At 38.1% G+C, this 27,846-nt stretch overlaps 1 protein-coding gene across 3 annotated transcripts; it reads right to left on the bottom strand.

Annotated features, from left to right (window-relative positions):
• Positions 1–500: 500 nt before the first annotated feature.
• Positions 501–27,570, bottom strand: DYNC1LI1 (dynein cytoplasmic 1 light intermediate chain 1). 3 transcript variants are annotated; one of them, XM_006200614.4, is made up of 13 exons: positions 27,313–27,570; positions 27,068–27,141; positions 14,662–14,778; positions 13,718–13,948; positions 11,715–11,878; positions 9,304–9,397; positions 6,810–6,945; positions 6,116–6,227; positions 4,307–4,366; positions 4,128–4,172; positions 3,373–3,493; positions 2,342–2,497; positions 501–657 (listed from the first exon to the last, which is right to left on the bottom strand). In XM_006200614.4, exons 1-13 carry the CDS (start codon positions 27,456–27,458, stop codon positions 545–547), a joined length of 1,569 nt encoding a protein of 522 aa, XP_006200676.1. In that variant the 5' UTR covers positions 27,459–27,570; the 3' UTR covers positions 501–544. The 3 variants fall into 3 exon arrangements, with proteins under 3 accessions (XP_006200676.1, XP_072797064.1, XP_072797063.1); XM_072940963.1 differs by lacking the exons at positions 27,068–27,141; positions 27,313–27,570 and adding an exon at positions 25,771–26,806; XM_072940962.1 differs by lacking the exons at positions 27,068–27,141; positions 27,313–27,570 and adding an exon at positions 18,539–19,476.
• Positions 27,571–27,846: the final 276 nt, after the last annotated feature.

The following is a 27,846-nucleotide window of genomic DNA, read 5'->3' as shown; positions in this document are numbered from 1 at the left end:
GACAATGACTAGCATATCAAATGTTATCTGATAGTTTCCTCAGAATATTCCATGTGTGGTGGTATATTTATGTTGATGTGGAAAATCTGACAACCGATCATTTTTTTCTTTTCCAGCAAAAACTAACACATAATTTTAAAAAATGATTTTTAATAGTCTTAACTAAAATAAGCTTGGATGTCCAAGTCTGTCAAATGCCCAAAGCATATTATTTTCTGCCCTTCTCAAACCTCCTATATGTTTTAAGTAGTATTTAGAATATGATCACATGGCTGTATTTCAGATCTATAAATTTGAGTTTTTTGAAATCCAAAATCACTTCCTTATGCAAAGTGGCAATGCAAACAGCAATCCTACATAGTGTAGAATAATTTTTCTTCTGTATAGCTCCCTTTTAAAAAAATGGGCAACCACACACACCAAAAAAAGACAAATTTAGTCCATCTGAAAAAGCACTCCAGCTCCCTAATTCCACTTTTGAAGGAGAAGGCAGAGGCAAGTTTACATTATCCCAGAATTGAGTAAATGGCTTTATTTGGTATCTTCAAGAAGCTTCTCCTTCCGTAGAGGATGTAGGTGTTGTAGGAGAAACTGTAACTGGTTTTCGTGCAATTCTGTCTAGTTCAGCGTGAACGTCTGATAGGACAGGCTTCTGGCCTACGTTAAAGGAAAAGAAACTAAGATTTAGACATAAGTATCTTATACACCAATGTCTCCTCATTTAAAAATTGCCAATGGTCTCATTAACTTTATCTAACATACAAAGTTATAAACATCTTTAATTTTAAAATAAATTCCCTCATTTTAAATTGTGGGGTTTGTTACTAAACAGAAGTAAAACTAGCACCTGCCATTTAATCCCATAAAGATATTTTTAAAAGGGCACAGGACAATAGGAACAGTAAAACAGAAAACAGCAACAAAATTTTGGAATCTGGAAAGAAGATGAGTGAGTGGTAATTAAATTAGCAGTCCCAAGAAAGGCCATCATCTACACTGAGAGTGGGAGAAGCCAAGAAGTAATTCAATTTATACCCAGAAACCTGTAAAAGGTTCAAAAATGGTAGCTGCAAGTATTGTGAAAAGGGTGGCAAGAAGGTGCAATTAAAAAAGGAGAATGAGTTGAAAAGTCTGTCTAAAGAGCAGTTATACAACCAACAAAAAGAAAAAAAAATGACTTCATCAAAACTCAGAACTTTTGTGCTTCATAGGGTGCTATCAAAAAAGTAAAGGGACAAGCAACACAAGGGGAAAAATCATTTGCAAATTCTGTATCTGACTGGGCTCCAGCAAACAATATATTAAAAACACTTAAAACTCAACAATAAAAAGATCAATGACCTAATTTAAAAATGAGCAAAGAATCTGAACAGACATTTCACCAAAGAAGATACACAAATGGTCAATAAATACACGAAAAGGTTCCCAACACTAGCTATCACAGAAATGTAGATCAAAACCACAGTGAAATACAACTTCATAGCCACTAGAATGATTCTAATCAAAAGACAAGTGGTGATCATTTTGTAATGTACAAAGATATTAAACCACTATGTTGTACACCTGAAACTAATATAATACTGTAAGTCAATTCTACTTCAACTTAAAAAACTACACACACACACACACACTCTCTCTCTCTCTCTCTAATAAAGAGACATTTTGGAATCAGCTAAGCAAAAACAACAAAACATCAAAAAACAAAAAAGATGAACAGTAAGAAATGCTGGAAAAGATGCAGAGAAACTGGGACTCTCATACCCTGCTGCTGGGAATGTAAAATGGTGCAGTATTTTTGGAAAACACACTTTGGCACTTCTTTAAAAACTTAAACATAGAGTTACCACATGATCCAGCAATTCCACTGCTAGATCTATACCTAAGAGAAATGAAAACCTTTGTTCATCAACTGATGAACGGATAAATAAAATGTGCCATATCCATACAATGGATTTTTTTTCAACAATAAAAAGAAATAAAATATTGATAAACATGCTACAACGTGGATGAACCTCACAAACATGTTAAAGAAGGTATATCTTCTAAGATTCCACTGATATGAAATCTCCAGAAAGGCCAAATCTAATGAGACACATACCAGACTGCGGCCCAGGGGGCCTCCGGGCAGAGAAGGATAACTGCTAATAGTTGGAGTTCCCTTCCAGGGAGAGGAAAATGTTCTAAAATTAGACTATGGTGATGGTTTGCATACCTCTGTAAGTATACTAAGACTTTGAACTGTACACTTTGAATGAGTAAACTTCATGGTATATAAATTATATCTCAGTAAGACTGTTTAAAGAAAAAAAAGAAAGAAGGAAAAAACGCCAGGTAACTGTACCTGACTTTTTGGCAGATGGTGGTAAACCACTGCTTCCACCTCCAGCCCCACCTCCAGGGCTTCCACCGCCAACACCAGGGCCTCCTGGAGAACCAGTCTTTTTACTCAGCAAACTATTGAAGAAATTCGCCAGGACACCTTCACTTGTAGCTCCAGCTATAAAACATTAAAATAAGATTAAAAACTCAAAACATTAAATTTTCCTATAAATTACTACTACACTAATCATACACAGAAAATGAATCACACAAAGAAAATGCTCCAAATTCATGTCTAGTTTAATTTTTTTGAGGCTATGTAGCTTCTCTTATCTACTCATATACAAAGCAAAATATAAAACAAAGTGTTGAGTGTAACAAAATATAAAATATTATTTTAATTTTTAAGTAAAAGTACGCCAAAAGCATTTAAAACAGGTGTTAGATGCTAATATATCTTCTTTTTGAAAGGGGTTCTTCAAAAATGTAACTGTTGAGAAAACGTATTTCAAGCATAAAAAGATACCCAATCCTATATGAAAACCAGTGGAAGCTCTAAGAGATTAATGGAGAAAGGACAGCAATAGACAATGCACAAAAGAAAAATATAAACAGAAAGGAAATACTAGGCGGAAAGGCTCTTACTAGTTAATATTTAAAAGAATGCCACTTGGGTTGTGGGGAAACTGCAACACTCAATGTTGACGACATGTAAACTGAACAATCCTTTTGAGAAACATCATCAAAAGACATAAAATTGTACAAACTGTCACCTACCAACCCCACATATGGCAATTATTCCTAGAGAAATAACTAATCTGCATAAGGTTTTTTTTTTCCTTTATGTTAACTGCAGTTAAGCTATTATAGGAAAAAAATACGAATTTCAATGACCTGCCTTAGGAGAATGACTGTATCTGTATCTGTAGACACAAAGATTAGAAGCTATTGTATAAAAATGAAAACAGCTACAGCAAAAGGTGGGATGATTCTAGGTGGATTTCTATTGTTAAATGTATCCTGTCATTTTCTCTAAGAGAGAGAGAAACGTACCTTTCATATTTGGATCAATTTTTTTTGACCCAGCAGGGATGGGTGACACGCTGGCAACATTAGATGACACAGATCTGTTTGGTGTTCGAGGCGAGCCTCCTGGGACTCTGGGTGAGGCATCCTACGTCAAAATAGGAAAGCCATAATTATAAAACCCTGCAACTTTCAACTTCACCAAAGTTATTATAGAAGAACCTACTCTGCAACTGTCCCCCCATTTCTCCTGCTGGTCCCTTTACAGTGCAAGCCGTGGACAAAATCATGTCCTCATTACCAGAATACCAGAGACCCATCACGTTTTGGAATACTGAGTTTCCTTTCAGTGGAAAAGGAACATACTGAATAATGAGGTGGTTACCAGTATGAGCTTAGGTGTCAGATCTGGTCCTGATCTGGATTTGCATCCTAGCCTACCAGCTGTATAATTTCAGGCAAGTTACAGTGTCCTCCAAAGCCCCATTTCCCCGTCTACAAAATGGGGTAATAATAGCGCCTGCCTCATAGGGCTGCTGTGAGGATTTATAAAGTAACAGATAAACGTGTCAACACAGTAACGAATGTTGCCAAATACATCTTTGTGATTTAAATACTCTAAAAGGGAGTGAAGTTTATCTTTAAATTTCACAAATTTCAGAATTCTTAATTCAAGTTTATATCAAAGAACAGCAATATGAGATAGGTATATGAGTAAGAAAAAAAGGAACTAAAACAGTATGCACTGCGTTTTAGTAATTTTGTCAAAATCTAATACTGACCACAGGCCTTCCAGCTGCAGTTGGTGGTTGCTTTGCTAAAAGGGACTGAAACACACACACAAATTCTAGGTTAGACATTCAGGCATGTATTGCTGTATTTTTAAAGAAAAATTTTTAAAGAAAACAAGAACAGTTTAACCATAAAGCACACTAAGTCTACTTCTGATGTCGTTTCATACCTGTAGCTTCATAAGAAACACCTGGTCATCCTCTGCCACAATTTCCTTCTCATGCACAAACTGAAATGAGCAATGCGTAAATGAGCAAGTCTTATACACCGTGCTAAAACCATTAATAACTTATTCTCTAGATTAATTTAAAAAAAAAAAACAGACACCAGGAATCTAAACACGCCCTACACCATTTTCACATGGGTGAGCTGCCCTTCCTCAGGCCCTACAGCAGAGCTGTCCAGTAACTATCTGCAATAATATAAACGCTCCACATCTGTGCTGTCCAGTATGGCAGCCTGTGGCTACTGAGCAGCTGAAATGTGGGTAGTGTGACTGAGGATCTCAATTTTTAATTTTATTTGGCTTTACTTACTTGATATTTAAAAGCCATATGTGACTAGTAGCTGTCGTACTGGACAGCACAACCTGACAGCCACAGGCTTATTAGTCACGCTTATAAAATCTGCTTAAACAACAGGTAGGTGTCTTACAGGGGCCAACAGAATCCCAACTGAGTGAAAAGCAACTTGCCCCTGATTTTGCTGAAATAAAATTATAATGACTCTCGTCTCTGAGTAATTAGGAAAAAAGTAATTGCAAGTGTCTCCTGCTTTTATTTCTGTACAACGCACACCATAGTCTATCTTCCACCCAGCAGCCAGAGTGACCCTTTTAAAAGGTGAAGCTAGAGTACATCACTCCTCTGCTCAAAATCCGCCCGCTCCCCCATCACTTTGCATCCCGCTCAGAATGGAGTCCAAGGTCCTGACTGCAGCCTAATGATGAGGCCCCACCAGACCTGACGGTGCCCTCTGTCTTCGTCCACTCTGGCCCTCCTGGTGGCTCTTTTCCAGCCTCTCCAGCCCCATCTCGTACATCCCTGCCTCAGGCACGTGAACTTTCACCTTCAGTTCCTTTTGCTTTAAACATTCTCCCCTCTTATCAGAGACATGTCCTCACCACTCCTGAAACTGACCGTTCCCCACCTTAGTCCCCTCACCCGCCCGACTTTACTTGCACAGCACTTACCACCACCTGAGAGACGGCAGATACACTGATTTACTATCGCATCGCCCTCCTACTTAGCACCTAGTGCCTAAACAGCGGGTCAATAAATATTTGTAAAATATATAAAAAACTTAAAGTACAATTTTGTTGGTAAAAAAGAGAAAAGGAAAAATTGCTGCTTTTTTTTGATGTTTGCATTTCTCTTAATAGACATCCAAACCAAATACCACACCAATAGATCTTTTGTTTGACATTACTTTTCTTATTTCTAATTGCTCAATGTAAATGTTTGGATCTGTAATCAAGAATCTTATTATATGTTAAATCAAAATTATTTTTTCCTGAAACATGTTCAATTTAAAAGTCAATGAGAAATACTACACGCAAACCCTCATTTTTATACAACTTTTCAGAAATATCTATACTATCTAACCATAAAACATCACTTAAGCTTAATGAAATGAAGATATATGAAAGAAGAGTAACTTCTGGAACCAGATTTAATTGTCCTAAGAATGACACACAACAGTCAAGACTAAAATTAAACCTAGGAACCTGGAAGCCCCCGCACAGCTGCGGGTGAGTGTGAGTAACAAACACTGCGCAGGAGACCAAGATCTGTCTCATCGGACAGAAGCCAATGTGATTATCTTAGCAAGGTTTTCTTGGCTTCTGGCTGAACTCCAGGTTGGAAAGTTCACAGCTTGAAAGAGGACTCCCTTACCTTTCTACCTACAATCTTAAAATTACAGACTTCCCTCTCAGTTTAAAAGCCTAAATATTGAGATTATATAATAAAACTGTTACCTTTCGGACAGGTGGTTTAGTTATGATGTCTTCAAAATTATCTTCTACTTTTAACGTCTGAAAATTTTCATACAATATTCCTATTTTCTTATCATTATCCCACCCTGCTGGACTGGAAAGGAATGCACAAGATAAGTCTCAAGCATTTATAGAGTCATTCTTTCATTCATTCCATGATCATATTAAGGGAAACATTTTTATGAAGCGAAATTTGACCAATTATGGAAAACTAATCAGTTTTATTATAATGCTCAAGTTAAAGCTTACTAATTTCCACTTAAAAATTATTAATCTTCCTGATTTTAAAACCTCCATTACAGTTTTTTGGGGGAGAGGGTGGTAATTATTTTTACCTCCCAATTTATTCAGATTACTTTTCAAAGCATGTCTAAATTATTCACTGGGCCCTTTATGTATCATAACCAATTAAAGAATAAGCAGATATATGATATATGTAGCCAATAGATAGTTTAGCTATAATAGCAAGCCTTTTGAAAAGGGCTCAGGCCAGCAGTAAATCTAAAAGGCAATGATAGATAGATCAAGGCAAGTTATAAATAAAACAATCTGTGAACGGAGTCTCACCTACACATCATAGAAAAGTCTTCTGGTCTCACCTCAAAACTGAAAATGATGATGCACCAAACTGTAGCAACAATGCATGATAAAACAACATACTTAAGAGTGTACTTACATAAATACTGCATCTTTTTCCACAATAACAGCAGGAATCTTATAGGGAAATCCATATAGTTTCTGAACGATGTATTTATATACTAAATCTATATTTTTGTTTTCTTTTACTGAAGTGTAAATGAGTGCTGCACCATCTGAATAATACTGTTAAAGAAACTGTGGGACAAATGCCATGAACAGGTACATTACATTCTGTGTCCTCAGCTTAACATTTATGCATATTAGTTTCAGAAATAATTTCCAAAGCTTTAATTACATGGTAATCAAGAACCTCAAAACTACAAAATATTTACATACAGGCTAAAATGCAAATAAAACAATCTCTACATAACTGATTTAACTTAACTTAGGAGGGCAAAAATCTCAAGATGAGAAAGTAAAGGGTAAATTTAGTCACAGACACCATTACTAACTCTATATTTGAAGGATGTGAAGAGGCAACTTGTTTTTGTTTTTAACCTCCCTAAACTTCACGAAGGAGAGGTATTATTTATCAACAACTATTTGCCTTTTCAACAAAAATGGTTTGCACTAGCACTTCATAGTTTTTACTAGCTCCAGGAATTAGGATTTGGGGGAGATCCACTAAACAGAGAAGATGAATCATCAAGTACCATCACAAAGCTTTCAGAAACGATCCACAGCAAAAATGGATTTCGTGGCCAAAACTTAATAAAAATACAACCCCACAGGAGGTTTAACGTAGTAATTAAAGCAGATTCTAACTTCGACCTTTTATCCAAATGTCAAGGTGGACTGAAAGATCAAGAGAGGTGTAGAAAAAGGAGCAAAGTGGCTACTGAGAGAAGATGTGGTCAGAGCGGCTATCAGAAATTCTTAAGACCACTGCTCAGGACCACGCTCTTAGCACTAGCCATTGGGTCCCAAGAGAGATGGTGACTTAGGCCAAGAGGAAACGCTGAGAATGTCTGAACTTCTGAACTGGGATACTCATTTTCTAGGACAGGAACCAAGGCTTATGAACCTAAAAGTGGTATAGCTAAATACTACTTGTCATAATCCTTACCGCAGTAGAAACAAACATCATCATCTTAACTAAAAGCTCAATTATGTGACCTTTTCCTTAATGATCTTTCTCATAATGAGAACCAATTTAGGAAAATCTGGAAGATTTCTACAGCTGAAAATTTTGCATTATAATTCGAATTTTAAATTTTTTAAATAGAGATGATTTTGAATTTTTGCCCTCACTCAATCTCACACACACACACACACTATCTTGAAGTGACTTCTCATTTTATATTCTTTTAAAATCAACTGGCTCTCCTGAAGATCTGTCATTATTTTAGCGGACAGTCTCCTTCCTGATTACATCTCTATACCTACACTTTCAAGTATAGCATTCAATAAACATTTAAAGAGACTTGTTTTCAAATGTTCTAATCTGTAAAGATAACAAAAAAGCTACCAACACCTACTTCAATTACTCCCACTTTTTGTTTTCTTTTGCAGAAAAATGCCCTTGAATTCACCCCAACTCAGCCATTACATGCTGTGAGAAGAGAAAGGGCCAAGAGAAAGGGCCATGGAGGACAAAGCACTGAAGGAAAAACGGGAAACAACCAGTGTCAAGGGATCATATTCATTATTCAGCTAGGCTCTAAGTGGTCCTTAAATGTCCATTAATGACAATGAAAAATGCACTACAAACGTGTGTAGATTACTTATTGTTTCTATCCACTCCCAATATCTATCATTTCTTCACTTTTCAGACCCAAAAGCTTTGGTTGGGAAATGCAACTGCAAAACATCTGATTCAAGAGGACTGAGTGAGAACAGCTCTCTTCAGTGCACTTGAGCTGTATGAAATTTTCAACAGGCAGTTCTCTTAAAAGCATTCACCTTCTCTCATTTTATCCACCATTTAGTTGCAAATGTTACTCACTGGCTCATCTAATCCGTGCAACTCAGACTACACCAGAGTCCTTACAATAGGTTTTCTAACCTTGTGATCACAAAAATCACCCACAAAGTTTTTTTAAAATTTAGCACAGGTTCTCCAGCCTCACCTTGGAATGTTCCAATTCAGAAAGTCTCAGGGCACAGCCAGATTTTGGAACCATTGCATTAGACTGTATGTGGAGATGATAACATCCTGAACATGTTAAAAATAAGAACAAACAGATCCAAACATGGATCTTGCCCTGCTGCCCACCCCCAAGACATGAATACCAGTTTTTAATCAGAAGGTTCACAAAGCCAAGCTCACTGGAATTTTCTACATTAAGTCTGATAATTATTTTTCTTAATCATGGTACTTTAAATACAACAAATCAAAATTATGTATTTCATTACTTGCTTTTATATCTCAAAATATCTAGATATAAATGATTTGGGAACAAAATGAAATTTCCAACCAGAGGCAGGAGGGGAAAAGTTTACGGAATTTCTAAAGTCCATCAATTTAATTTCTTTACTTAAAAAACAAACAGCTAAGGTACATTGCAACAATCAATGTATTAAAAGGATACACTGTAAACAAAACTTCCGGATATGTGTCTGAATAAAATCAAAATGCTCGTCTCTGTAGTCGTGTTCTTTCTCCAACACACTAATGGCATCACACTGATGAGTTAAAATAATTTAAAACAACAACAATATAAAATTAACTTTAAATAATATAATGACTTAAACAGTTCAATTTTGGGTGGGAAAAATATCACATAACTATCATTCTGATACAGTGACTGACCAGTAGGACCTAGAATATCGATTACTCCTATCTATTTAGAGACTTTTGTCTGGCGCCTTAAAACGAATGAATAATTTTACTTCTTTAAAAAGCACTTGGGAGTTCAAGATTTGCAGATACTGACTGGTATATATAAAATAGATGAACAAGTTTTTACTGTATAGCACAGGGAAATATATTCAGTATCTTGTAGTAGCTTACGGTGAAAAAGAATATGAATATATGTATATCCATGTATGACTGAAGCATTGTGCTGTACAGCAGATATTGACACAACATTGTAAACTGACTATACCTCAATTAAAAAAAAAAAGCACTGACTATGATGCACTGAATGTGGTGAGAACACCAATGGGAAGTTTTAGTAAAAAGAAATGAAGAATAATAGGATATGCTTATAATGGGTGGTCATACTTGCTAACTCAACTACTGTGTCCAAGATCAAAGTTTTTAAGATCTAAAATCTATTTTGGTTCTATAAGGCACTCTATATCCAGGGAGTGTGCACCCCATGTTATTTCCTCTTTGTCCTCTGCTTATCTGATGATTCTTAACTGACCATTTCTGTTCTGGTGCTTTTATACACCCTCACTTCGATTTCACCAACAGCAAATAAGGGGAATTGTAGGCTGTTTTTGAAATGTCACTTGTACAATCAATGAAACAACTCTGAATTCTGCTTGCTACCAAAAAATTTGAGAAATCTAAAAATTAACAATGTCTATTATACCTGATATGAGTCTGGGTTCCATCTGCTGTGTAATTCTTGTATATATGCACATAAGTATCACAGAACATTCTCCTTGTAGAAACATGATGTAGTGTTTTGTCCATTTTATAGAACACTGACAGTAATTATTTCAAATTATTAGAGACTTATAATTATTATACTGTTGACTTATGACACTTTTGGTGAAGCATTGATAGTCTGGTAAAGACATTTTTAAATGAAATATGAGGAACTGGCAAGAAACATGTTCTCTCTGAATCTCAATTTACAGGGTCTTTAAACTGAGCTGAACCAATATTCTTCATCCATCCTGAGACACACATTATCCCATCCCCCTACACATTTTAAAAGCTCTTAAACCGTAGAACTGATGGTGTCTTAGATTCTGTGAAATACTGCAGATGATCTCTCCTGGTTTGAAAATTTTATGAGTCTGTGACTCATCTGATACTGATTCAGGTCCCTTTAGGCTTAACGTTTTTCCTTTGGAAAATAAGAGCTTTTCATGGGGCAAGTTGTGGTGTAAAAACGGGAAAATACCTGCCAGTAAACAGCTCTTTCCCAAACAAAACAAAACCAAAACAAACCAAACACAAGGATTCTATTGTGAGAATTTAAAAACAGTTTTACGGAAAAGGTGTAAGTAACAATTAACTACACCAGACAACAGACTTTGAGTTAATTATTTTAATGCTATCCCCCATTCCTTTGTCATTGATTTCTGTTAAAGTAAAACTTAAGCTAGATTAAAATTATATGTGCAAATTTCACATTACAAAAAAAATTAATAATCTTCTATCTCAAAAGGGTTTATATGTTCTGTCATTTTCTTAACTATTCCATGGCTTACATTAGTAAAGACATACTTAGGACCAAATGGGAAGAAGATGAACTTGAACTATCAATTATTCTTAAAGAAAATTTGATTTTATTGTAAAGTATATACAGTGACAGAACTAAATTAACAGAGTTTTTATAACAGCAATCCTATCAGAATCTCTTCAATAAATAAATAAATAAAAGGCCCTTGATAGCTGCATATCAACTTTACATAATGAGTACTGACAGGTCTTTAAAATTAAAAATTAAGTCTATTTTCAGTACATGATCTTCTAGTATCATGGTATTAGTATATAAAAAGTTAATGTGAAAAAATATTTTATAAAGTTGATAATTATCATCTTACCTGTAATTATACTGACTATACAACTGAAATGAGGAAAATGAAACTTGATCACAAATAGACTATTTGAATTAACATTCTCCTTCAAAGAAACTATGATTAAGATCACAAAACGAACATGTGCCTATCATTCAATATTTTAAACTATTATTTCTATTTGTTAATAAAAGTTATGTAGGAAAACTCTTGTATCAAACTCCAAAAGGAGCCTAGAAAATAAAACAGTTGTTCATCGTTGGTTAATACCAGCAGCAGAATCTGTAGGAAGCAAACTAACCTTTGTGCAAACTACTAGTACAGGAATGCCCAAGTTCTGTGTCAGTGTGTCCGCACCCAGAGGTAAAACCACACTGTCGTCTTTGTCTTCCTGGGTATTTCTTCTCTGAGGAGAAGCTGGGAATTCTTCTCCTGGCTCTACATACTCTTGGAAGTCTCTAATCACTGAAAATCAAAGTAAATAATTTTATACATAGTTTAGAAATTGCTTTTTATTTCAGCAGGTAGTGTTCTCTGCCATAATCTAAATACATATTTTACTGGAGTTCATATTTAGCCTTGTGTAAGAAACAAAAAGGGTTAGAGAAATCTATTTCAAAGACAGTACAGAAATACTGGACCCACATTAATTATCAGCAGGCAGGGCAAAACACTGAATAGCTCCAAAGAGTGGGGTTCAATGCAGGCCTGGTTCAGTCTGTGTAAATTACTCTGGGCAAGTCACAAATGAGCTTTGTCTCTCTACCCTCTAATTCACAAAGGGCACTGAAAGGATAAAAGAAAAATAAATATGTGTGTTGGGGACTCCACAACTTAAAAGACAGTCCCAGATGACTTTCTAATACTAACTTCCTTTCTCCAGACTCTTCTCCTTTTTACCTAGGTGCAATCTTGGGCCATATTTATTCTATAACCCCCATATGAGATATTACCAATACTGATAAATTTGTAGAACTCATTTGCTAAACCGACAAAACCTTCACTAAAAAAAGGTTAACTTGACTTTACCAAGAGCCTTAACAATGTATGCTTTGGTTTAGTAATTGCTCTTCAAGGAATTCTCAAGGAACCAATCAGAGATACACACAGGGACTTCCTTACTGTAAGACTGCTTTTCGTGTTTAAAGGCAAAAGCACAAATATGGAAACACATTATCCACAGCACAGACTGAGACGGTATAGGAGGGAGTATTATACAGAGCCGCAAACGAGGAAAACGGTCCTACACTTACATGGGGTCAAGGAAGAGGGAGTCTGGAACAGGTGAGCGAGGTTCCTCCAGGAACACGGGGGCCTGCATATAACTTTAGCAGCTCTGGCAGCTCTGACCCTTCAAATCAGAGGCTGAAATCTAACAGTGGTTCTCAAGTTTTAGCACCAGAAGTTTCTGATTCAGCAGTCTGGGCTGGGGCCTGAGAATATGTATTTCTGACCAGCTCCCAGCTGTGCTGACACTGATGCTGCCGGTCTTGGGATCTCACACTGAGAACCACTGCTATAGCATAAACTTAGGGGGAAAAGCCCCAGAAGCAACAGGCCAATGAAAAAAGAAAGGTATACATTAAAAGCAGTGAGACATATTTTCAATGATTTAGGACACACATTCCCTTAAGTTTTTACTGTTTCCTTGCGTATAATTTCCAGTAAGCTGTCAAATTTCCCCTAAAAGTTACCAGCAAACAACAGTCAAGAACAGCAGCATACCATCTGTGTATTTTCTTAAGCAAAGTGCAACACTGGCAAATGAGGAGCTCTAAGTGAAATTAAGAACTGTGACAAACTGGTTGACAACTTGTTAGAAACGACCCATATCATTTTCATAATTTCCAAGAACATTTCCAACTCACATGAGCATGTTCAAAATACATTATGTACTTTGTAAATAATAAAACCAGCTTAACATCTTTATATTTACACTGTTAACATCTTTATGGACATACTTCATTTTGACAAGGTTAGTAAGATTGTTCTACTTACTAAGGAATGAAACTACTGAAAATGAGTAGCTGAAGAAAGATTCACATTTTTTTTTTAATACTGAAAAACTCCTTTCCAAAATGAACACATATGACCTTTTGGCAAAGGGGAAAAGTCTGCCATTATGTATGTTTCCAACATAAAACAATATTAAAACCTAGCACATCATTCAAATTGAATTTCAAAAATAGTACTCACATTATGTTTCCTTCATTAAGCCAGGGTCAAAGTGAAAAAATTCTTAACAATTATCATAGTCAGCTAGGACATTTTGCCTTTGAAATCTATATTTTCTAGACTACTCACACTTTTGTTCCATTTCCTTCATTTCTTCAGGAGGAATTTTCAATTTGTCAATATGTTCTCTAACAACACTTGCCCATTTCTGTAACGAATCCAAAGCAGTCCAAGGCTTTGACATATCAACAACCAGCATAACTAGAGTGTCCTTCAGAGAAATGGCATCCAGTGAAAATCTGAGGAGGCCTTTGTGATATGGGTCTCCATCTAAGATCCACACATTACATCTTGTTTGATCTACAACAGACAAAAGGAAGTTACCAAGGCAACAGGATAAAACTGTCTCACCATCCAACTAACAACACTATTTGGTATTTTAGGGCATCCCCACTGGAGATGTTTCCTTTGGCAAGATTCAACTACTTGGGTTACGTCTACCAATTCAGTGAAGTCCTAACAAATATTCAAGAAAATGACTTAAATGTCAACACAGATTATCAGCATCCTTTACTTCATATTTCTCAATCCCAAACCACAGACTAAAATAACATGTTTCTATTCTTACCATCAGCAGAAAGAGCCATGCATATTCAAGATATTATATACAAAAATGAGAAGGCAAGCGATCTATAGAAGAAAAAAATGGCTGACCAGATTAGAAAAGTTGGGAAGTAGATGACATTTTTATGTCAAAAAATGAGAAGGTAAAAAGAGTCAGCAAAATAATCACAAGACACTATTATTTCACTATCTGGTGAAAAATGAACAGAAAAACTCAGACTCTTTAAGGTTAGCAAGAAAGCTAAAGTTTGCACTCCAGAATACCTTAAGTTTAAAAATGCCACTATAGGAATTCCAATTCCAAATCAATAAAAGCATGCCCTAACATAACTATTTACTGACTAGCAGGACTCCCAGTAAAATATGACATTCAGAAAAGTCAAAGATTAATACAGACAGCAGTGCAACTTGGAAAGCCTTCAGGTAACTTACAAGCAAAGGACACTCACCCTCCCTGTCTTCATCATGAACATTTAAGTACAAATATTCCAATCCTCTTCCTTTCTTATACTCCTCTATTCCCTGAATTTTTCTTATTAAGCTTGTTTTTCCAGCTCCATCTTCACCTGTAAAAAAGGACAGATCTTTAAAATTCTATTACAGATTATTTAAAGGTGCTTTCTAGTGTGCCAAGTGAAAAACCCAACTGGAACTAGCTTCAACCAAAAGGGTAATTTGATGGAAGATAACTAGGTAACTGCACGGGTGAAGATGCAGGCTTCACCTCCAGGATTCTCTTGCCCAGTCGCTCTACTCTTCTTATTAAGTTAATTTTATCCTATTACAAATGGCTTCCTCCGTGGGTATTATTTAGGAAGCTCAACTCTTATGTCAACCCCGTTTAACCTACAAGGAACAAAAGACTTTCAGTCTGAAGACTCTCAGGAAGACTCCTAACTGGCCCAGTGTGGGTTATATGCACACCCATGGGCCACTGGTAGAGGATAGATAAGACATCAAAACTGACCAAGGCAAGGAATTGTGACTGAAGCCTCACCAGAACCGTGAAGCCGTAAGAAATACGCAGCAAGGGAGAGGGGTGAGGATTGAAGGTAGTAAGCTGGGCAAAAACAAGGGTAGAGAAAACAGACAAAAATAAACTGTACACTTAAAAAAAATATCAACAGCAAGAAATCATATGCACAATTTTGCACAAGCTTTTTTTTTTTAAATTAAAGTATAGTCAATTACAATGTGTCTATCTCTGGTGCATATACAGTGATGCATATACATACATATATTTGTTTTCGTATTTTTTCTATTAAAGGTTATTACAAGATATTGCACAAGTTTAAAAAGTTTAAAACTGGCTATTCAATGTTTCAGTGAGAGGTTTTTTTTAGTACTGTGAATTTATTTAAATACTACATAGTACTGTTCCTTGGACTTACTTTGTTATTAGCAGTATCATGGTATTAGTACTTAATAAAAGTGAATTTCTTGGATCTAAGGACTTACTCCTAGAGATTCATGAGTTCTTTGAGAATTTAAAAGTTATTTTCATTTTCATGTTAAGCATTTAAAATAATCATATACATCTTGGATCTTCTGAATAATCATCTTTACATCTAAATGCTGTCACAAAACTGCAGTGTCCACCTCTGCACTGGTGCTTGCTATCCTTCTACGCCAAGCAGAGGCCGAGTGGCAGACAGAAAAGAGAGTGGACACACAGGCCCGCCAAACTCAAAAGAAAGTGTCCCAGAGCAGCCAGTACTATTTTCAACTGTAGTGGTCACACTGGTTCTGAAACATGTTCCAACACTTCATAGCGAGGAGTGTAGCTTTAACTAGGCAATAAAGAATCTATCATTAAATGAGTACTTATTTTTCAGTACCACTTCTGAAGTGAAGCAGTGAACTATTAAAATGGTTCATCAAAATAACAGATTGGGTTGAAAACTATAGTATCTATGACAGTGACACTGAGTCCCATGGTGATCATGCTGAAAATGGAAATCATAAAGTTAACTGGTGAAAAGTAAAATACATATACTTCTGTTTACTATTAAGTTCACACTGGTGTTTAATTTCAACAAAACATCATTCATCATATTGATTACTAATTTAAACTTCTATCAGTTCTATAGTTTTTATGGCACTTAATTTATCATTTGTTTTTGGCTTTGTAGTTTAAGTATCTGTATCTGGTCATCTCAACAGGCATGAGCATTAGACATAATGAAAATAATTTAAATCACCATGTGAGATCTGTGAAAACTTTCTTTATTAATAGAGTCTGACCAGGCAAGAGCAGAGGAATTTCCAGGCAGTGAAATTATTCTGTATGGCACTATAATGGTACATACAAGTCATCAGACATCTGTCAAAGCCCGTATGATGTTACAACATAAAAAACGAGCCCTCCTGTAAACTATGGACTTTGGGTGGCAACGATGTGTCAGTGTTGGTTCACTGATTATAATAAATGTACCACGGAGTGGGAAGTCAACAGAGAGGGAGGCTGTGCGTTTATGGGGACAAGGGATGTTTGTAAACTCTCTGTACTTCCTATTCAATTTTGCTGTGAACCTACAACTGCTCTAAAAAATAGTTCATTAACTTAAAAAAAAGCAAAAAGGAGTCAGTCTGTTCTGTAACTTGAAAAGAAACAAGATTTCTCTTATGACAGGCTACTTTCCTAAAAGGAATCTTCTAAGTTAAAAATAACAGCAATTAAAAATTAATTACCCCACAGAAACATAGTTATGTATTACAAGCAAAAACTTAGTGCCTAGATTTATCACAGAAGCTTAAATCAACAATAAAATGTTCAATGAGACTTTTCAAAGTAATACAGATCCATAAAAACAGGCAGTAATTAGTCAGATAAAACTTCACTTAATATGACCCAGAACTGATCTAATCTCTTTAACTCCCACTTTAGATGTTAGAAAGTGAGAAAATTCCTTTAAAGCGGTTAAAAAAATCTGAGTTTGTTTCACCTTCTTTTCAGTATTTCAAATATGTATTTTATACATAAGGGTTTCTGAATAAAAAGATACATATACTTGTGGATAATCTTAAGCATAAACAAAAAGAATAAAAACCTTAATAATATCAGCTAGAAATAATCACTGATAATTTGGTTATCTCTGATGGTGATATTATGAGTGATTCCTTAAGCAACAAGTCTGTGTCTTCCTTTTAGCTTATCTAACTCTAATTTTAAAGGTTTAAGTAAGTAGGCTCAGAACATATTTTGAGCCTAAATTCATGATATCAAAAATACTGTCAATCGTAATTCCATATGCTATTTTAAGTTTTTGCAGCCATGACTACAGCATGGCTGTTTCCTTTTTCCAAGGTTTGATTACAAGCATAAAGGTTCTCCCCCACATCATGAGTCCAGAGTGTATTCCTCTGAGTCAGTATTGTCCATCATTCATTTCACTGGACGAGTGGGTCTCAAAAATGCATCAGATTCACCTGGGAGGCTGGTTAAAACACACTGCTGGGCCTCACCTCCTGGCTGCTTTCTGATTCACTAAGTCTGCGATGGGGCCCAAGCACCTGCATTTCTAACAATTTGCCAGTGTTGCTGATGCTGCAGGTCCACAAGAATCACATTTGGAGAACCACTGCATTAGACATTTACTACACTAAGCCAAGCATTAGGAATACAAAGACCCAGTGGTCAAAGTTGCTGTCCTAGGAACTCATAACTTGGAGAGGGAAAACAAAGAGGAAACAATTTCAAGATACTGTCATTAGGACTATTCTAGAGGCAGGCAACAAACCAGGATGCTGGTCCTAAGGGAAGATTCTAGTCTTGTCTAGACATCAAAAAGGCTTTGCAGAGAAAGTTAATACTTTAACCAATCTTGTAGTGTTAATGAATCATAGAGAGCTCATTCCAGGAAGGAAGGAAAGCATTTACAGAGGCCTCTAGAAAGGACAAATCATGTGAATGCATGAAATTTAGGTTCTGAGGGGAAAAGGAGCCAGAGACTGAGAACAGGGAATGCCAGATCATGAAGGGCTTCTCAAGCCAGGCTGAGATGGTTAGACTCGACCCTGAAGACAACCGGGAGTCACTGACACTGTTGAGGTATTTGAGAGAGATTGCTATCATGAAGGTGTGGAAGAGTGACTGCGAAGGGTAAGTCTGGGAGTAAGGAGACTAGACAATAGACTATTACTGGAGTTCTAGCAAGAAATGAGGTAGGCATGAACTAATGCATTAGCGGTAGGGGTGGGGAGATCTGTACTCAAAGGCTGACTTGGATGGGAGCTGGCAGAGAGATCAGGAAGACACGGAAGTCAGAGAAGACTCTCCCTTACCACAGCGACAGTACCACCACCCTCTCCCGTCCCGCCACTTACCTTCAGGTGGCTGGTCCTGAGCCTCTCTTGCAGGCTGCTCTTCCATCCCTACCCAACATCTGTGTTTCCCAGGGTTCCTTCTCACGCTACGGAATTCCTGGGGACTCTCCACCCAAGACTTCAAAACCACCTATAATCTGGTGACCCACTGACTTCCTTCCAGCCACAGTCTCTCCTGAACTACTTACTGGTCATCACTATTTGGACGTCCCATAAATAACTCACATTTCAATATGCACAAAAGCAGTATCATCATCTTGCCATCTTCCCCCAAACTCACATAATTATTTACGTAAGGCTCCAACCTCAAGGCCTTTATCCACGGTTCCCTCTCTCTGGAACATACTCTCTTCAGAAGTCTATGTGTTGCCTAAGCTTCTTCCTACCTTCCCTCAAATATCACTTCTTCAGGTAGGCTGTCCCTAACCACCTCATTTAAAACCACAACCTCCCAACATTCCTACTGCTTCTTGTTTTATGTTTCTCCACTGGACTTACTAACATAATTTTGTTTTTAACTTAGTCACTCCTACCCCTCAAAGCTCCAGAGGAACAGGCATCTTTGTGTTCTGCTGTCTGCTGCACCCCCAGTGCCTAGTAACTCTGCTCCTTTCACAGTGCAAGGTCCATGCCCAATCCTCCTACAGAGATGCACACTGACGCCATGCACCTGCCCTACACACAGATCCTTTACCCTGTTCATCTCGCTTAATCACGACCAGTCTCCATCTTCATAACTATACCTCACCTGTCACTGCTTGTCCTGGGCCTTTACCACAATCCATTACAATAATTCATCACTCATATCTATAAAACTCACATGGCTACCTCTCATCAATAACAGATCAATACATAGTATGCACACCTCATTCACTGAACTTAGGAAAACTTTCTCATCACTGTACCAAGTTGTCAGTATTCAGCTGCCTTACCACAGCCAAGCCGAACTGTTTGAAGATACAAAAGTCACTAAATCCCACATTATTTTTGGAAAACAAAACACAGAGCCTAACGGTTTGAGTAAAATAAAAACCACATACATACTTCATTTTAATAAACCTTTAAATCACAATTAATAAACCTTTAAAGTGGCAAGTATGGCAATGGGGCCTGTGTGGCTTCAAACAATGCCAAAATAATTCATCCACCTATCGTCTGTGAACTTTAAGAAAGCCTTATCTTCCATTTCTTGGCCTTTAGCTGGTAGTGAAACAGACACACCAGCTTTAAGTGTGCCAGCCAAACAGTTAATGATCTGCAAACATACACTTATACAAGTAGAGAGTTCCTGTTTAAATAGACTGAGAAGAAAATCCTTCTATAAAGTACCCTTCAGTGACCATGTTAAAATTATTCTCTAAACATTTTATCTAAATTTGCATTTTTCTATTAGATTTTCTTAAAGAAGGTATACTTTAAAAGATGTTTTAAAAATAAACTATTTAAAAATGTAACAAACCCCATTCTAAGCTTGCCGGCCATACAAAAATACTCTACAGGACAAACCTTGCCCTAGTGGATAGACCAAAAGGAGGAAAGATTTGTTGATCCAATTATAGTGAAATGCTCCACAGCACATAAGCCTGTATTCCAAATTATCTGTCTGAATCCTTTTCAAATAAGTCAGTGTCTCTGAGCCAAGTATAGGAACCAAGTGCTTAAAAGAACTTCAGTTTTACCATAAAGTAGTAACAGCCATCAATTTTCACTTCTCAGCTCAAACTTGAAAACCAAATTGATTACAAAAGAAAATCTCCTGGAACTTCACATAAAGTTACCAAAACAGTACAGTGGTAAAAAAAAAAAAAAAGTGTGCTCGCAATACTGTCTGATCTCCCCAACAAATCTCTACTTCAACAGGATGTAATATGCATCAACTTTATCATGACAATTTAATCAATGACTTAAAAGCACGAAGATCTAGAAGATGTGATTTCTAACTATAACACTGTCACCATTAGTCGTGTGAACTTGGGTAAATCTAGTATTTCCATTTGCTCCCTATCTTCTAAATAGAGGGGGTAACACCAGACAATCTCTGTGGTGATGGATTTTAATTCTATGACCATTATAATTCATTACTTCTTGATCAGTGATACACTAGAAATGAGCAAGTGCATGCAGTGTTAGTAACAGCTATCCTGAACGTTTCCTGTGTATGCCACTGCTGGAAGTGCTTCACAAACAGTATCTCAGATAATCCTCACGATAATCCTAAAAGGTAAACAGTATAATCTGAAGGATTAAGTAACTTGCTAAAGAAGGGTCAGGATTTGAATTCAGCAATGCTGGACTATCACTGTTGTGGTTCCTGGAGCAGCAGCCTCCAGTCTTCTCCTCCCAGCTCAGGACAGACAGAGATGACAAACGGTCATACACTCTGCCTCCCTTCCCTCCCGGGTCCCCTCCTGCCTTGTGGAAGGCGGAAGCACTGTACTCTTCTTGCTGGGCACAGGTTTGTGCGCCTGATACCTGCTTTCTGTGCAGAGCCCTGGTTCACATTTCCAAACCTCTGTTGGAAGCTTTACGGTCCACAGCATCACGATAATCAAACTAGAGAGAATTCTAGCCTGCCAGACTCCTTCTTTATCCAAGTGACATATCAACAGTGTAAAACTGACATTTTTTAATTTGATATAAAATAAATCATCCTATTTCATCTGAAAGCTCTGATGACAAGAGCCACGAGGGGTTGTCACTGGAACTACTTTTGGGCTTGGACCTTCGGATAGCCTTCCAAAAGTGATCCAGATGACCTAGGTAGGATGGGGGGCTTTGGTCTGCTCCCCATCTCACGAAGAGCATCTTCTCCCTCGCCTCAGCCGGCAAGGGCAGAGAGAAACTGTTAACCAGCTGCAGCACCTGCCCCCGGTTATTGTAAGTAAACATTTATGCATGGCTGTTCAAGACTACAACCCTCCAATATGTCGAGGAGTGAGCATACAGTGGAAAGTTAGACAAGCCCAATCCTGAATCCTAGCTCAGCCTTGTAACGTGGGGTTCAAAGTCCCATTCTGCAAAACAGTGAACATGCTCATATCACAATAAAGCACCTAGCAGAACACTCAAGTCACAGGCATAATACAGGATACCCCCACCCCATCAGCTGGCCAAAGCCCCATCTTTGAATATCATCATTCAGCAATCCACATTACACTAAAAAACAGAACTTATCTTTTATCACTTCTCTCACTCTTCCAGACTGACTAGACATGAACTAAAAACCACTGAGTTTAATTCAATAAACCAAGGCCAACAAATGCTGATCCCAATGGTTATTAACAGTTCCTATGCTCCAGAAGTTTAAAGTCACACTAACACAACAGTCCTTAATTAACAAACATAGTATATATTCTACAGTTAAAATGCCTTTAAATTAACACGCCAATTTTTAACCTACCTACCAGAAAGGCAAAGATTAAAATGAATAATCCTTGGTGTTGGCAATGGTGCTAAATAAACAAGAACTTTCACGTACTGATGACAGGAATGCGGAATGGTACAGCTTTCCAAGAATACTGTTTAGTAATACCTAAAAAGACTTACATATATACACTTTTCACCCAGCAATTCAACTTATAAGATTTTATCCCAAAGATAATACTTGGCAAGTAGAAAACGAGGTATAACAATAATCACCTATTTACCCATCAATTATAACTATGACAGAACCATACATATTATTTAGTCACTAAAAAGGAAGAAATCTTTAGCTACTGTCATGCAAAAAAACCCTCTCTGATACATTAAAAAAAATCTCACTTGAAAATATAAGGTATGAGCCTATATTCTTTAAACAAAACACTTATACACCTAGAAAAAAAATAACATCAATTACCTCTAGGTGGTGAGATCACGTGTTATTTTCATTTTCTTATCCTCATAAAACTTTTTCTCTCTCTCTCTGGCAAGAAACATGTATTATTTTCTTAGTTTAAGATAGTGAATACCAATTTTAAAAGGACGGTGTTTTACACATTTCTTTTAGTTCTTTTAACCCCAGAAGTACGAAAGAATCAGGGGGCTGTATGTATATAAGACAGGTTAGGAGGCTGTAATGTGCCCACCATCCCACACCTGGAGCCTCTAGATAGGCTCCTCCACATCTTAGTCCTTTTCACCAGGTTTTTAGCTACAGCAACACACTCTCAGTCCTGCAGCCTGCAGGATACTCCTCCCCACCCTACTTGGCAAAATTTTACTCAGATATCACATTTTCCACAAAATCTTATGTAACCTATTTAGCAATTATTTCATACTGACTTGATTTTTATATACTTTGAGTCTTTCCCCACAGGATGGAGGGCAGGGACCAACTCCTGGCAAGCCCTGTTTTCTCCAGATGACCCAGCAAAACATTTTATGCACAGTATACTCTAATAAATGTCTGACGAACAAATAAATAAAGAGGCAATCTGTGAGGTCCTTCTAACAGCCATTGCCTTGACTTTACAAAAGTAAGTCCCCAAAAGGTTAGTCCTTGGTCACTCACTTAATAGTAACAGAGTTCCTTATGAACCTGAGTCTTGTCTTTTTTCTAACTCAAGGCTCCCATCAGTTTTGCACTTTTCAAAGTGCTTTTGCTAACATTCTCCTACGTGGCCTTCACATCAGCTGAATGACCACTCTAATCAGCCTACATCTGTAGTTTTTCCAGCTCTGTTTTCTGTTTTTGACAGCAGCACTGGGGGAAATATATGAACTACCCTTGACAATTCTTAAACCTATGTTCAGACTGTATCTCTAGCTGAAATAACCATGAATCTTTTAAGTAAAGGGTGGTCATCACCGATTCAACATTTATTTACTGAGCAACTATTGTTACCCTTGTAATAATAGTAAGTTACTTCTCTGAACAGGTATCTGGTTCCATAGTGTATTTCTTGAGATTTTCTACTTGCAATAATTCAAACATAATAAAAGCTAGTTTTGTTTCTGGTGATGATCAGCATTTTGTGGGACTTTTTTGGCTGCACACTTTGCCTTCAGGGAAAAATACAGACTCTAGATTTCTTCCATGGGTGAAATCAAACAGTTCACATATACAAGGGAATACTTTATTAATTTAAGCCAAACTGCAGTTACCAGGGGGGAAAGGAGGAATGGAGGGAAAAATTGGGAGTTCAAGATTTGCAGATACTAACTACCATATACAAAACAGATAAACAAGTTTCTACTGTATGGCACAGGTAACTGTATTCAATATCTTGTGGTAACCTATAATGAAAAAGACTATGAAAAGGAATATATGTATGTATATATATATGACTGAAACATTATGCTGCGCACCAGAAACCAACACAGCATTCTAAACTGACTATACTTCAATTAAAAATAAAATATGTGTAATTACAATCACTGTAGTAAGAATTGATTAATATAAAGGGTAAAGATGAAAAACCTCTCAAAAGGACCATTTATAAGTTAAGTCCTACTTAAAATACATGCTCAAGAAGCTTTGCCTTTAATATTAAAAACAAACAAGTTCCTTCTCACAAGGAAGAGAAAGAGAATGGTTTCTTTTCAAAAAAGAGAATGGTTAAATGCTAATGCAATAGTGTTTCTGGGTTTCACTAGGGGTCAGGTCCAGGTAGAGTAACCAACTGCTTAAACACAAGTGCCACGGCAACAGAGGTGTCCCTCATTAAGCTACATCCCAGAATCCAATGAATATTTGGACTTGACTTTAAAATAATTACTAGTACTTTCACTCAAAGATAGCCTTTTAAAAAAGTTACGCAGTAGGAAGAGTAACTGGCACTTTCTCCCTTGAAGGAACTTCTATCAAGTTGGAAAGCCACACCAGAGTCACAGAATACAGGGTCCTTACAGCTGTGTGACCTCAGAAAACTCACTTAAGAGGTCTCTAAAATTTAGTACCTCATCTATAAATCAGTGTGAACATCCACCTCCCAGATTTGGGGGTAGGGGGTAGGAGAGAAGAGGGGCAGAGGAAGTAAACTAAGATTTGTATGAAAATGCTAGGAGAATGGCTCACACACATGCATACATTGCTAGTTCTGACTCTTCATCCACAAGCAGTGGGAAGACAAGCCAAGTAGCAAGGTTTGGTTAAACCGCAACTTGTGTTTAGGGTACATAGGCCTTGGTTCCTAAGTCTGCATTGTTTCTGGAAATGTAAAACCTTTTTATAGTCTCAGATTTGTTTTATTAAATATGGGACTCCAGAGATCACCATAATTCATGAAAGACATTAGGGCCAAGCATCCTCCTGCTGAGCAACTTCAAACTCATAACGAAGAAAACCACAGTCCCTACTTACGTATTTCTTCCCTCCACCAGCATAAACTGAATGCGGCCGTAATATGTGATGGTAAAACGTCTCTTAGAAATCTTTAGAGGTATTCTAGAAGATTAATCCTATTTATGTAATCAGTATAAATATCTGTTATTAGCTTCTTCCAAAGCTGAAAAGGACTTCGATGAAAATCCCAACTGTATACAAACTTTTTAATTTCAAGCTTGTGTAATTTGATATTAGATGGAGTTTTACGAACTATTAAGTTTGTAGAAAAGGAAATTTAATCTATTCTAAGTATGGAGGGATGGAAGTCTAGGGCCTCTGAGTACATTCAGCCACATGCCAGTGGCAAAGGCAGGTTAAAAAAAGGGTTAAAAAAAGCCTGGTGCAACCTTCAGTGCAAATTAGGAATGTCAAGAAATGAGCAAAACTGTCACCTTCGTTTCACTACAAACAGAACCATGTAGATACTCAACTAATGCATAGGAATAATTGGGAGAAACTCATAAAATGAAAACAAAATTCAGGAATCTTATTCTTTACAAAATGGCAGTATTTGAAAAGAAGTCTTATTTAACTTAGAGTAATTAAAATATAGTCCACTTCAGTTTATACTGTACAGCAGAGGGAACTACATTCAATATCTTGTAGTAACCTATAATGTAAAAGAGTATTTAAACGAATGTATGTATGACTGAACTATTATGCTGTACACCAGAAACTCACACAACAGTGTAAACTGACTATACTTCCAAAAAAAAAAATCCACTTCAGTGAGGTCATATTTTCTTAGGTCCATTTTAGTTTAGTATTTATTAGTAATTTGTTTAAATTAGTAAATTTAAGACATATTCTGGATTTTTTTCTTTTTTTGCTTTGGATCCTAATCTATCTCTGTCCTTATGTAGGCACTAAGTCAATAATTAGAGTTCTGATAAAATATTTTCTAATCCAGTTAAGAGAAACCCACCAAAAAATGTCATGGTGCTGTTATCACTTCACAAACATGATCTTACTCAGTTCTCCCCATAACCCTAGGAAGTAGGCATTATTATTTCTGTAAAATCCGTTTTAAGGATGAAGAAACTGAGGCTCATAGATGTCAAGAAACTTAATTAGGATCACAGGACTAGTATGTGATAGGGTCATGACTAAACCCAGGTTAATCTGCAAATAGGTACTTTCAATCACATTAAAAACAGGTAAAACTAATTTTTCAACTAGCTCCGTGTAACTTTCAATAACGTCAAGAATCATATACTGTAGGTTGGCAGCAGTCCATGAAAAATAATTAGTAATTTGGTTCTATCTAAACATTCCCATTAAAAGCAGACCCTGTCAAGTAGCTTTTGACTTCTTTGTTTCCTTTCCTGTTTTAAAATGTACATAAAAAAAACTCTTGAGACATCAATATCGAAGTTTTAAAATGTAACCATCATCTTATAAGCCAAACTTCAAAATTTCACATCTACAGAGTATGAAGGAAATCTCTCCTCTAAATGACTTTGGAGCTAAGCCGGCAAAAATGTGAACCTGTGAATTGTTCTCCCTCACTGTCCTCTACGACCACCCCTAGAATCAGCAAAGAAACAAAATACATAACTTCCACAGAGCAGAGATACAGAACAATGAGGAGATGAGACATTAAACTATTTCTCCCTGTTAACATCCATTTGGCTGATGGGACTAAACTAGAAAGGTGTTCTACTGCCTTTTACAAATTTCATAATTATAAGTGGCAGTTAAAAAAGGCAGCTGCAACACAAGCCCATTGCACCCGTAAAAGCTGAATCAAATAAGAACATTTATCACGACTACCAGGTCTCATTTCTAGCTTCTCTGTCAATTACACAAAGAGCCCGCTATTAAATATTAATGGCATGCCATTTGCACCGGAGGTCCCGAGTAGAGCCTCCTGCTACCAATTTTTGTCATGAAAGAAAAACCGTCCTTATTTTCCAGGTAAACCCCAAACCACTAGAATCTCTCAGATGGGCTATCGCACTCCGTCCTTCCCAGGGGAGGCTGTCAGGGCCACCCCCGCACACCCAAGGGAGGAAGAGGGCTCCGGGGAGGGCGGGTCCCTGCAGGTCCCGGGGCAGGGGTCCCGGTTCTCCTTCTTCCCCTAGCTGTCAGCTACAGGTCAGGCGGCGGGGCGGGGCCAGGCCCGGCTGTCCTCACAAAGCGAGCCAGAACGCGGGCGGGCGGACCGGGACCCAGGCTGGGGTAGGGGCCGCGCAGGGCGGAGCGAGGCGGGGGCCACTTACCCAGCAGCAGCACGTTCTTCCCCGCGGGGAGTTTGGAGCGCGAACGAGTGGAGACCTCGCTGAGGATGCAGGACCTGGCGGGGAGCAAGGCGCAGCTGAGGCCGGGGCCGCAGCGCGGGAGGAACGGATGGCCCCGGCATCGGCGCACCCGGGCGGGGGCGGCCGAGAACGCTGCGGCCTGGGCCGGGCGCCGAGCTCCGGCGGGCACGCGATCAGGGGGCGTCCGCGGGGCCAGGGGTCCTTACCAAAGGTTCTGCCCGTCCTCGTCGTCGCCTGCTGCGGCGCCGCCGTTGCCCGACGTTAGCTCGTTGGCCAGGGGGCCGCCCGTGTAAGTCGAGGCTAATCCCGGCGTTGAGGAACCGAAGGAGCCGACTCGCCCCACAGCCGCCATCTTGGTCGGGAATCACACCGCTGCCGGCAAAGCTGAATGAGCGAGGCGGTGGCAGCGGCGGCGGGAACCCGGATATGGAGCGTTCGGCGCACGGGAGCGGGGCGGGGCCTGCGGGGGTGGGGATGGGACTGAGGGAGCGAGCGAGGGCGGACTGCGCGTGCGCTGCAGGTTGGCGGGTGCGGCGGAGATGCGCGTGCGCAGATGGCCGGGCAGGCCGCCATGTTGCAGCCTGAACTATCCAGAGCTTAGCGGGTTGAAGCGCCGCCCGCAGCTCTGGGCTGCAGCTGGGCGTGTCGGGGTGTGTCAGGTGAACAGTGCTGCCTCCCACTTTTCAGTCGCGTCCACAAACCCCGCAGTGGGTGTGGAGTTCCTGCACTGTCATTGCTGT

The sequence above is a fragment of the Vicugna pacos genome, chromosome 17, assembly GCF_048564905.1.
Source record: "Vicugna pacos chromosome 17, VicPac4, whole genome shotgun sequence".
Classification (NCBI taxonomy): Eukaryota; Metazoa; Chordata; class Mammalia; order Artiodactyla; family Camelidae; genus Vicugna; species Vicugna pacos.
The sequence above is the reverse complement of the archived record's forward strand: the minus strand, read 5'-3'. Positions and strand labels throughout refer to the sequence as shown.